General features: G+C 33.2%; 1 protein-coding gene across 4 annotated transcripts in view; it reads right to left on the reverse strand.

Annotated features, from left to right (window-relative positions):
- The window catches only part of LOC134253306 (echinoderm microtubule-associated protein-like 2), a 32,203-nt gene that overhangs the window by 3,374 nt on the left and 16,060 nt on the right, over positions 1 to 12,769 (reverse strand). For 3 of the 4 annotated variants that reach the window (XM_062735827.1, XM_062735828.1, XM_062735826.1), the window contains exons 3-11: positions 7,824 to 8,528; positions 7,422 to 7,605; positions 6,907 to 7,065; positions 6,560 to 6,635; positions 6,272 to 6,430; positions 6,120 to 6,183; positions 4,701 to 4,802; positions 1,975 to 2,070; positions 824 to 985 (exon numbers count right to left, since the gene is read on the reverse strand). In XM_062735827.1, coding sequence (XP_062591811.1) covers positions 824 to 985; positions 1,975 to 2,070; positions 4,701 to 4,802; positions 6,120 to 6,183; positions 6,272 to 6,430; positions 6,560 to 6,635; positions 6,907 to 7,065; positions 7,422 to 7,605; positions 7,824 to 8,528 — 1,707 coding nt within the window. Of the gene's footprint in view, positions 1 to 823; positions 986 to 1,974; positions 2,071 to 4,700; positions 4,803 to 6,119; positions 6,184 to 6,271; positions 6,431 to 6,559; positions 6,636 to 6,906; positions 7,066 to 7,421; positions 7,606 to 7,823; positions 8,529 to 11,329; positions 11,506 to 12,769 lie in introns of those variants that run through there. The other variant, XM_062735829.1, reaches the window with a different exon arrangement.

The following is a 12,769-nucleotide window of genomic DNA, read 5'->3' on the forward strand; positions in this document are numbered from 1 at the left end:
ATAAACTTGATCAAGTTATCCTATAACAGAGCGGATTTATACGATCTTCGTACACTTTTTGATCCTAGATTTCATAGAATTACGATACGGTATGTTGTAGTTTAGAGCAACGATGGACATAATATTTTTAAAGCATTTGCATTAATTGGCATGTAATCAAATGCATCCAAATCAACAATCGCACGTGCAATATCGTCTCTCTTTCCCGAGAATTTACGGCTTCTTGGAGAATTGACAAAATTATTTAATTTGTTTAAATATAATGGACCTTAAACGGTGTTCAATGAAAACAAATAATTAAAGCAAACTAAATGTAAGGGAAGACGACAGTCGAAGGTGAGAAAAGCCCGGGTAGGTACATCAGGTGTTTGGTCACGATAATTACTGTATAAACACTGCCACGGGCGATAACGGTCACTTAGAGGCATAGGAAACCCTAATTACTGTACATTATGTATGTACAAGTGCAGTGAACATTTTACGTTTTAAAACCGATGTTTTAATGCATTAATAAATAAGCTTAGAAATATTTAAAAATATACATCCGAGTAACCGAGTACCGATTTTAGTATTCGATACTCGGACGTTCGATCGAGTACCCGGTTAACCGGGTACTCGTTGACATCCCTAGTATTTTGTTTTAAACTGCGTGCCTAACTTTGTTAGCCAATAAGGCTACTAGTATTTCTTATGAAAGATCAATAGGTACATTTGCACTGCTATTTTACCAGTGAAGAAAACAGCTTCCTTTTCAGAACAATCAATAATTGTCAGCTGATGATTATGATGCAAAATATTATAAAGAATTTTAAATGTTTATCACCTCAAAAACGCCGCTGAGTTTGTCCCTGTAGAGTTTTCCGTCTTGTATACCGACGGGGTCCCAAAAGAGACGCCAGAAAAACAAGTGATCCGCCCCATATGTTATTAACAACGTGTCATCATATTTGTAGAAGCAGCAGCAGTTGACAGACTTTGTTGTTGTCTTCAAAGAGAAATTTAACAATGTTGACAGCGGAAATGATATTAAATATATTACGTTACATTGAAAAAAAAAAGTGACACACTGTAGAGAAAAATGGCCAACTTCATTGCAAATAATTTAACAACTATTGCAATTCCAGTTATCACAATAAATTCATGCTGGAAACACAACATATTCCTATTGAAGTGTCATCAGCCTGTGATGGATAATTAAAAAATAATTCAGCTTAAAAACAAATATAATGAAATGTTTTAGAATTTAGTGATCCAAAATACGGATGTGCCGACAAAGAATTCAGATAATTTAAGTATTAAATATGCATGTCATGAGGTGCTGATAATTGCTTTGAAAAAAACAAAACAAAGGAAATTTGTCATGCTTCTCTTGTTACCTTCTGTTGTTGTTAAGCATTCAAATGGAGTAAAATTTCATAGTTACTGGGAATATTACGTCCATATTCAATAAAATGGTTTAAACAGCGTATTTACAAGATCTATAGGGACACTGGGGGGATAAAGAAGTCCTAAAGACTCCTCATCGGCAAATTTTATATTTAGACAATAGAAGAAAAAACTAGCCATTAATTGATTTAATCTTTGCTTTGAGAAAAAAAAAGTAAAAAAAAAAAAATAAAACATCAGTCTGCCATTTAATAAAATATAAATATGGCACAGGCATGAATTAAAACTTTTAACTAAAACTGATTCTTTTTTTTTTACCTAGAGCGTAACAACAATTTATTAGATTTTGCAAGAATATATATATTAAAAAAAATACTAATCAGTGAAAATAAATTTCGATATGAAAAATGAAACTAGATTGGTCTATCTTTTAATTAAATATTGCAAATTATTTGTAAATAAAGCAAAAATAACAAAATTTTCAAAATTCCTTCAAACAAAACTTTAAAAAAATATGAAATTGTCAAGATCTTCAGTGATTTAATTTTATTCTGACTTGTAATAATAACATGACGTAATGCCACTAACCGTTGTTTTAGCGATCATCTTTTCTTTTTCCCAGTCCCAGATACTGAGGACGTGTTTATCACTAGAGTCGGACACACACATAAACCCTCCTCTACTCTGAAAGGTCAACAGTACTAACAATTAGTACTTATACTAATACAGATACTGAGGACGTGCTTATCGCTTGAGTCTGATACACACATAAACCCTCCTCTACTCTGAAAGGTCAACAGTACTAACAAGTAGTAATTATACTAATACAGATACTGAGGACGTGTTTATCACTAGAGTCTGACACACACATAAACCCTCCTCTACTCTGAAAGGTCAACAGTACTAACGATAAGTACTAATACATATATATTATTATAACAGTAACTTGATCCGAAGGGTGTATCACGTCAAGTTGACAGGCGCTGATCATCAGATCTAAGGAGATGCGAAGTTTCCAGTTTAATCTGATATGTGTGAGTGGATGTAAGGGAGGGTGTGTGTGTGAGTTTAAAATCCTTTGTATACCACTTTGTAGAAATATATATGAAACTTTGTTTATATACAATGGATAATGTAAAAAAAAAAAGTTACAGTTATAATGATACATTAATAAATACGCCCTCAAAACTAGCAAAATATAGCAAAAAAAAAACTTTCGAGATCAATTGTATAACATTTATCTATAAAACAAAGCGTAGTAACAAGGGACTTTTTAACGCGCAAGAAAAATAACGTCACGTTTCTGCGTACTACGTCATCAGTTTCAAAGAGTGGTGATATGGATTCAGAAAACCACAGTGTGGTGATCCGGAAAGTCGGATCACGACGTCACGTGATTGCATAAAATCAACAGTAAAATTGAGTGATACGCATTAGGTAGATAATAAATATATATTATTATAACAGTAACTTGATCCGAAGGGTCGTATCACGTTGAGTTGACAGGCGCGGATCATCAGATCTAACGAGAGGTGAAGCGTCGAGTTTGATCTGATGATCCGCGCCTGTCAACGAGACGTGATACGGCTCTTCGGATCAAGTTACTGTTATAATGATAAATTTATTATATACCCCCCTTATAACTAGCTAAATATAGCAGAATAAAACTTTAGAGATCATTTGTATAATATTTATCCATAAAACAAAGCATAATAATAAGGGACTTTTTAACGCGCAAGAAAAGTAACGTCATGTTTTTGCGTACTACGTCATCAGTTTCAGAGAGTGGTGATATGGATTCAGAAAACCACAGTGTGGTGATCCGGAAAATCGGATCAAACTCTGTAAAATCAACAGTAACAAAAACAAGGAAATTGATGGGTATATAATAAATATATATTATTATGACAGTAACATGATCCGAAGGGTCGTATCACGTCGAGTTGACAGGCGCGGATCATCAGTTCAAACGAGACGCGAAGCGTCGAGTTTGATCTGATGATCCGCGCCTGTCAACGAGACGTGATACGGCTCTTCGGATCAAGTTACTGATATAATGATAAATTTATTATATACCCCCTTTATAACTGGCTAAATATATTAAAATTAACCTTTAGAGATAAATTGGACAATATTAATCCATTAAACAAAGCATAATAACAAGGGACTTTTTAACGCGCAAGAAAAATAACGTCATATTTCTGCGTACTACGTCATCTGTTTCAGAGAGTGGTGATATGGATTCAGAAAACAACATGTTGGTGATCCGGAAAATCGGATCACGACGTCACGTGATAGCGTAAATTCAATAGTAAAATTTTGTGATACACATTAGGTATATAATAAAGATATTGAGGATGTGTTTATCACTAAAGTCTGATATACACATAAACCCGCCTCTACTCTGAAAAGTCAACAGTACTAACGATAAGTACTAATACAGATACTGAGGATGTGTTTACCACACATAAACCCTCCGCTACTCTGAAAGGACAACAGTACTAACGATTAGTACTAATACTAATACTGATACTGATGACTCGCTTATCACTAGAGTCTGACACACACATAAACCCTCCTCTACTCTGAAAGGTCAACAGTACTAACAATTACCATCAATGTCTTTATAATAATAACCAGGATTCAAGACACTCTAGGTATCGCATAGAGAAAACTGGTCACTGTATCTGAAAGTTTGCACTTTGTATCATTTTTGATAAGCTACTAATAAGCAGTCTTTCTTTTGGAACAAAGAAGTAAAATGAAACGTTATTTTACTTCAAATAAATGCATCAGGCAAAGACATTCAAAGGTGTAGTATATGCAAATTTGGTTTCAACACATTTTTTTATATACGGTATATTCTAGAAATGTACCTTGTTTTGATTTTGTCATGGAGTTGATATCTATTCATTTTTTGACTATTCATTATTTTGATTTATATTCTGTTAATTATTTCAATTCAAAGTTTGTGGGCAACCAAAAGCACTGTATCTCGAGAAGCAATTTCATGATTAGTGTACTAGTACTTTTGTTCCTGTACATGTGACATATATCCGTGCGTGAAATATAAATTCGTTGGTTAGTGTGATCCAAAACATCTGCAAATATTGATCCCCTCCAATTATAATGTTTTCAAATTTAATGTAAAACTATTGCATGGCTTAAAACAATTTTTATTAAAATAATGCTTTTAAAATACATAATGCTTATCATCAATGTGCTTAAAAGCTAAAAATGGCTTAAAAACATGCCGTAAATTTAATACTGAAAATATAAATTTTACTTAAACACAGTACCTGCATCGTTATTACCTGTTCTGAAAATCCGATAGAAGCAATTCCATTCGTAAAAAAACTTATCCCAATCACATGATGCGTGGTCAATTTTTCTCCATCCCAGATGCGGACGTGGGCCTACGTAATAGATAAGTACAAAGATGAATTATTGTATAGGCTAAAAATATGGATTTGCTATAATTTATATATGTACTAGTTGTGATTTAATTAATATTCGTGAGAATCAAATTTCGTGGATTTCATTGTCGAGTCGATCCACGAAATAAAATGTTCATCAAAGTTTGGTGCCTCCAATTTGATTTATGATAAACAGACGATTCTCGTTAATACATGCGAATACCACCTCCCCCTCCTTCCTCACCTTTTGTCCCGTTCTCTTGTTTTAAAGCCAATTCATGTAACTTAATAAGATATAATCTTCATTTCTATTGTATAAAGTTCAGAGAAAAATATCAATTAGGCTTATTCCTGAAAATCAATAAAAATATAGCCGTAAGAATATCAAGCTTTTAGGGTATATCATTTATGAGTGTGTTTTCTATGATGATTAACCGAGGCTTTGTATGTCATATCAGTTTCTCGTCTTGGTATAGTATATGCTCCTTTCTTTGTATAGTATTTATGCAATAAAATATGTTCAAACCATATGCCCCTTTCTTTTAAATGCTATCTCAAGCTTAGTCCCTGTCCACCTTGATAGTTTGAGCTTGAAACCTACTTTAATAAACCCAACGAGACAACTAATGATATGTTTAATGAATTCAATTGATAAAACATTTTAGGTGTTGGCGTTCAATAACATGTGTTTTTTACTGCCTACTAGATTGATGAGGAGGAATAGAATATCGTTTCGGATGTGACACTTCCGGATTATCATACGACGTATCTTGTTTATTTGATACAGTCTCATTAAATTATATTGGTTGCATATTAAATATTGATCCATCAATATCATTCTCAATGAGGCTGCTAATTATGGTAATAAACTAGCCTTCCATTATGTCATAAAAGTAAAATTTGAATTTGGATGAAAGGTGATGCGGTTTAAGTGCACTTTGTGGAATATTATCAAAATTGACTTTCCCTTTGCTCGTTGAGATGTATCATACTGGTCTTCACTTTAATGCAATATTCAGGGGAATTTAATTTCCACAAACGTCAACGACCAAATTCATAAGCACAGTTCGTGCTCTTTCGCAATTTCGATTTTAGACTAAAGCGATCAAGAAATCTATTTTCAAAAATATTTTCTTGGCAAAAAGAAACCTATTTTAAGTGTGCTCCATCATGTTTGTACAAGGTAGTTCCTGACCAGGTTTATAATATTGTATACAAGGTGTATGGCGCATTTCTGTAAAAACAAATAGGGTTATTTCGTAGGTTCTAAGGCGTTAAAATAAGACTGTCCTTAACAAATAAACTGTAGCTACTTACTGGATTTTCTTTTCCCGCAATTTGTCCCGAAGCTATTAAGTTCTCGGAAGGATGTAGCTCGAGGCTGCAAATAAGAAATGATGTTCAATCCTTTTCAGTTACATATCAATCGTTTATTTTTACAAGAATACCTTCTATACCAGAAGTCGTACCATGAAATGTCTTCCGTATGACCCAGGTAATGCCGCTGGGTGTCGCCTCTGTCCTCATTCCGCCGGAAGAAGACCGCCACAGCTGCCACATAATACAGAAGTTCACCCGTCCTATACACCACCACGCTTTTACAAACCTCACGTGCATGGAAACCGTAACTAAGATAAAGGTCAAGGTCAACTTAAATAATAATATAGGTTAGTATTTTTATGATAGTAATCTATATGCACATAAAACTGTGTTCTTATGAAGAAATATCGAGATAAACGAGGTTATATTAAGGATACATCCATTCCAATTTCAGCTTTTTGTCCGGTCGTTGTCCATCGTCGTCGGGGTAGGTAATGGATGGTGGGAAATATTCTATAAATGATATCAAAACTTATAATGGCTAAAATTCAAAAGAACATGCTGCAAGTATCATAGAATCAAGCATACATAAATAACATTTTTGCTGAAAACATTTTCTTAATTGAATTGTGAAAGCATAGGAATCTTAGCGATAAAATTGCTCATGTTTCTTATCTATGTTTAATAACAAAACGTTATTTACAGGTTATTGTACATATCAATGCTAAGAAGAAGTTTGGACTACATATAATAACAGTGCTTAGAAGAAGCATGTATTATTAACCTCTGACTCTGCCCCGTATGGTGAACTTGACGCTGTCGTCCTCCTCGAAATGTCTGGCTGAGATTGGCTCCTGATACCCGTTAACAGGTACCCCATTCAGTATTCCCTCCTGCGGCGAGGGAGAATGCTGCATGCCATATTCATCAATTTCATCCAATTCTGGGTAATTTAATCATGATATATTACAAACTATATTTAAATGATTTATTAACACAGTTTCATGCATGGTAATTGAAACTAGAAGTGTGGTTACTTTCCATGGTTAATATTTCAAAGCATCATGTCTTTCAGTTATCACTATATCTTTTTTTTAATACTGCTCCATAATGCTCGTAATACAATGATTGTATTTTGTTGTTTTTGTTTCCGAAACCTTTTTATAGATATTCTTTATAAATCTTTCAATATTTATGATAAAGCGTGCTGGAAAATTTTGCAAATAGGTTTATCTCTGAAGAAGGACTATGAATGTAGTACTCTTTCTGATGAGAGAGAGAGAGTGAGAGAGAGATTACCTCCATCGTTTGCTTTGTGGAACTTTTTCATTCTACTAGCCACACTCATGGAATCACTTCCTGAGTTGCTGCTGGGAGCAGGGCGTTTAACATTTTCTGGTTTTAGAGGTTCTAATTCTGGTCCACAGGCAATAAAATTATCCTGGTTTTTAAACTCGTTGAATAATTGGCTGAAACTCTCAACCTGTGAAAATAGTAAATATTTAACGTTTCACTCATCTTATGAACTGCACATATTAGAAGTGATATAAATTAATTCTTCAAAACTACTTCGCCAAATTATTATAAAATCGTGGTGATTTAAAATACTTTTCTGTTCTTTAAAGTATAATCTGTACGATTTTCCAAGTTTTGAATACTCAGTGGTAGAGTTAAATGTTGATTTCGGGATAGTATACTAACCTTTTTATGGGGTTGCTTTTCAGTATACAAAGCATGTATATCGATATTTGTCATGTCCCCCATGGTGAGTAGTAAATCTTCGAAGTTATGCCTAGTGTTAGGATTGATGTAGAACTTTTCTCTTTTGTCCCTGTACTCATTGTTTATCACGGTGATTACCCTGGGCTTGTTTTTAGGAGCATTTTTCGGTGATTCTGATCTTTTGAATAATTCGACTTCACTTTTTCGAACACGACTTGCTGAGGGTTTTCGATTGTTCCAAAACTGCTCTCTGGATTGACCATATGGGATGTCAAGAGCAGGCTTTTTAACTGAGGACACAATGTAAGACCTCCCTTGCTGAAATGTAGTCACACTCTTAATTTCTTTTCCATCTGGTAAGGAAAACACATACCTAACTCCTGACGTTGTTTCAATTCGATCATTCAGATACACAAGAAGTGCCTCAAAGTTCAGGAATTGTTTGGGATTAATACAAACATTTACTCCCTTGAAATCTTTATCACCATTCCTAAAGAAGGTCACTCTCTTTCCTTTCCTATCGGTTGTTCTATGTACTTCAATCTTTTCGTTGAAATCTGAATTCATTTTGGCCTGTTCATATCTTCCCATCACGAATGGGGGATACTCCCTGTAAGTGTCTGTATGAGGCCTTTGTGCTGGGTACACTTCATACTCATCGTCACTGTAGACGGGAATTTCACTCTGAAAAGGAAAATATGCAAAGTCAGTCACGAGGATAAAATACACTTATGTATCTTTGCAATATCTGATGCGCCTTTTGTGTATAGTAATTACTGTATGCATTATGCAGTACAGTATATAGTATACCGTTGGATAAATGTTTATGTCAGTGACTTGAAATTACTTCTGTTCTTGTAATCTCACTTAAATATTTTTTGGAAGTAATTTACACAATCACGCTACACCTGACAAATGTTAACTGAGAAATGGGTATTTTAACTGCTGTGTAAACTGTAGGATTAGTCCATATATCTAACTAATTATGTCATGAAATTAAAATTAATGTGTTTCTACAAGAGAAATAAAGCCTATTACGGATAAATGATTGTTGTTTTTATTTCCTCAAATAAAATGTGGTGGTTCTGTAACGAGACAATTTTACGTCATGAAATCTTTTGCGAATGTTGCAGGTAAATTAGTCACCACGCGAACAAAGAAGGTATCATACTAAACAACAAACCAAGACATTTTGTAACTTCTGCAAAAAATAACACTCGATCATTTGTAACATGGATTTTTTTTTGTAAAATCCAGTTTAATAGTGCATTGATATACATGTAGTGACGGAGTAACTGTCAGTACCACATAGGGGCACTGTAGTACCCACGTCTCGTTGCACCTCCTGAGCCACTGAAATAAAAATACTAGTAATTGAGACTTCCACAGAATCTATGTGACATAGTGCCATTGAGAACTTATTTTTACGTTTAACCTTAGAAAAATATAGGTGTCCAATAAAACGTGGACCCTGCTATTCTATCATATTAGAGGTTTTCATCCTTTTTTTAGTATTTCCTCCTACACCACCGAATAAAAGTTGTTTTCACAGAATCCTTATTGTACAGCACTGTTGTGCATCCCTCTTCTACGTGCCGATTTCAGGAATATTTTGGGTTTCCAATAACAAAACGTAGACACTGCCATTCTTTTCATGATATTAGGAATACCCATGTCCTGTCCGCAACTCTTGTAGATAACTTGGATAATGGTTTTTGTTTATCCTTAAAAAGTATCGGCTGCTAATTTTTGATTTCTTAATTTAAAAATACAAGTTGTTGAACTTTGTATTTTGCATAATATTGTTACATCATTTTGGATAACCTCTATAGTTTTTCAAGATAAGAGGTTGTAATTTTGCAGTTCAATGAATGAGAGATGATTATTACTTGGACTTTGATTTTTTATTATTTATAAGAAAATACTACAGAATTAAGTCATTAAGGATTTGTCAAGATGAAGTGATTCTTGTTTAACTTTTCATTCTCAAACAATGGTCTTAGACATATGAATATTAATTTTATTTTCATTCTATCTACGACAGAGATGCATCTTTTCAATATATTTGCCCAATATACTTCTAATGTGCTCTTTTAATTACGTTTTTAACTAAGAGACGAATTGAACCAGGTTCCTCGGTTTAAACAATTGATTAGAAGTATTGATCCACATTCGTACGTACTTATTGAAGAAAGTTTTACAAATGTAAGGACAATTCTCGTAAGGAAGGTTTTTAAACATGGTTTTAAACATGTCTTTATTTATCTTTTTAATCGAGAGATAAACTAATAACAGATTTGTTAGGAATAGATAATTAAATGGACTTAATTTATACTAGTACAAATATGAAAACAAATCTCAATTTTATATTATTTTCTCTATATATTAGTGCACAGTTAATGAAGTTTTTTTTTTATCAATTCAAATATTTGATGATCGTTGGGTTTTGTCTGACGTGGAGATATACGAAGAAAAATGACTCTATACAACATTTTGGATGAAATAAGTATTCACTATTTAATTATTTAGAAGCTTATTCGGCCGATAGAATAAGCCTTTATTAATAGACTTTTTTTTGGTAAATATTTTCTAGTCTTTCAAATTTTACATTGCTTGGCTCTGTGAAAAGTTACAACTTTTGACATGTGCATCTATTGAGTGCATCTATTGATAGAAACTTCTATTGATAAAAATACAACGACAACACCACTTAAAACATTTTCATGGCAACTGGATAAAGACAAGATTCCTGTAAACATTCATCAGCTTAAATCTATTAATCACACATTTCCAACAGAAGTTGTTTCGCAAACAGGATCATTTTGATAAAATATGATGTATTTTGACACATTTCTCAAGAAATAGAGAGAGATCCCGGACGGTTACAGATCCATATAATATCACTTAAGTGAAAGTATCTAGAGAGCCAAATAGGTAGTGTTCTAGCTTTACATTATATTTGAATGGCTGATATCTGTTATTCATTATAAAGTATAATTTTTTTTTTGCATTCTTTTAGTTTATAGACTGTACTTTGAGTTTACCTCAGGCCATTTGAGAAGTCAGGAAAAAGACGAAAGTATCAAACGCAGGTACGTTGAATACAAATGACTTTTTTTACAAGCACAGTGTACATGTTTTTATCATTGATCATAGTGCTTTATATTTTTCCACCATAAATTCAATCTTAGGAGTTTTTTCTTCTTTTTTTCTTTTCTTATTTTTAATCATTTATACTTGGATTTGAATGTAAGCTGACCATTACCTAGATCAAACGATTGAAACATGTAAAAATTGCAAAGAATTTTTTATATGGCAGTGCTCATATTTTGTTTTAGAATTATCGAATAAATTGAAACATTAAAGTTCTTCTAATTCTGAATTTTCAACGGTCTCCAATTAGGTGTATTATTGAACAAGTTTTAAATTTTTGTTTTTAAAATCATTATTAAGATATCAGTTTTACAATACTTTTAACTACTCACTTGGGCCTCTTGTTCGTGCACATGATCATCCCTTTGAATTTGGGGAGCATTTTTGAGATTCCTTTCGCTCTTGTGTCTCCGTGTTATAGTATTTCCTTTAAACATGATTATCCCTGTTCTACATACACTAACTATATCGGAGAGGGATATGAAGCATCCTCACTTTAAGGACCTTGAAACATCGGCACTATCAAGGAGACTGCTGCCAAGCGTTGTCACTTTAAAGACCGCGAAACTCCGGCGAAGCGGGACTCTGTGGTATTCGTCATCACTACTTCCTTAGCAACCATATTTTTAAAAAGTACACCTAAATAGGTTTGTATTGTAAAATATTGTTCGCTCGTTTAAAAGTTAACCAATCTTTCATCGTATTTTGTCATGAAGTATTGATTGATTAACCTTCTTCTTGTTTTTTGTAATCCACTGTTGTCATTTAGTTTTTAACTTTTGTATTAAAAATTAGAAGCATTTAAAACGTTTTTTATAATTCGATAAATTCTGAAAACAATAAATAATATAAGGGATAAGACAAGATAATGTTTAAGGAGGTAGATAAAATCGAATTTAACGAATGAGAAATTTTGGTTTCACAATGCAAGCATCTGAGGTCCTATCAAATGATACAATTAAGAATACCTTAGTGGTTGTGCCGATACGCGAAGTCTTCTTACTTTGCCCTTTCATCTTCATTGTTTTAGTTAGAGACTTCTCCGAGCGCCTCGTTGCCATGTTTGTATGATGAGGCCTAGACATTAACATGCTTAATATCCCTCAATTCTAAGAGCGAAGAATCCGCCATATCTTAATGATATCAAAATTAATTATGCAAAGGTAGACGCTTGGTTTGACTGTTTACTGGATATGATGTTGGGAGACAGTGCTGGGCATATCATGGAATACTCTTTTATTTAGCTAGGTTTTCTAAATATTTCATTAACTAGCTGACTTTGTGTTTATACACTGTTCTCTTCTGCCTCAATAAACGTGATGAATGGTAGTGAAGCGACAATTTTATTTTTTTTTTAGGTCACTTGAGTAAACTCGGTGGCCAATTTCTATCTGTCTCCGTCGTCCGTCATCCGTCATGTGTCGTGCGTTAACATTTGAACATTTTCAGCATCTTCCATGAAAATAAATTAGTGCTTTGAAATCTGATTTAAAATTCAATACAGCAAATTATTTAAATACAAATAGGGCTTTCTGTCAAGGCTGCTTTGATTGAATATTCCAGCATTAGTTTCTACTAATGATATTTTATGCTGAAAAAAAATACAGACTTGTCATCTTTGTTGAATAAAGTTATTTCAAAATTTTTACTCTCAAATGCTTTCAAAAACTATCATTTGCCGTCAAACAATTAATGTTTAATGATTTGCCAATACAAAACGGATACAGATAAGTACAAAGTGTCAGAGCATATAACCGGACTTAGCCATATCA

This window comes from Saccostrea cucullata, unplaced genomic scaffold (assembly GCF_032062105.1).
Source record: "Saccostrea cucullata isolate Sc308-1 unplaced genomic scaffold, CSIRO_AGI_Scuc_v1 ctg176, whole genome shotgun sequence".
Lineage (NCBI taxonomy): Eukaryota > Metazoa > Mollusca > Bivalvia > Ostreida > Ostreidae > Saccostrea > Saccostrea cuccullata.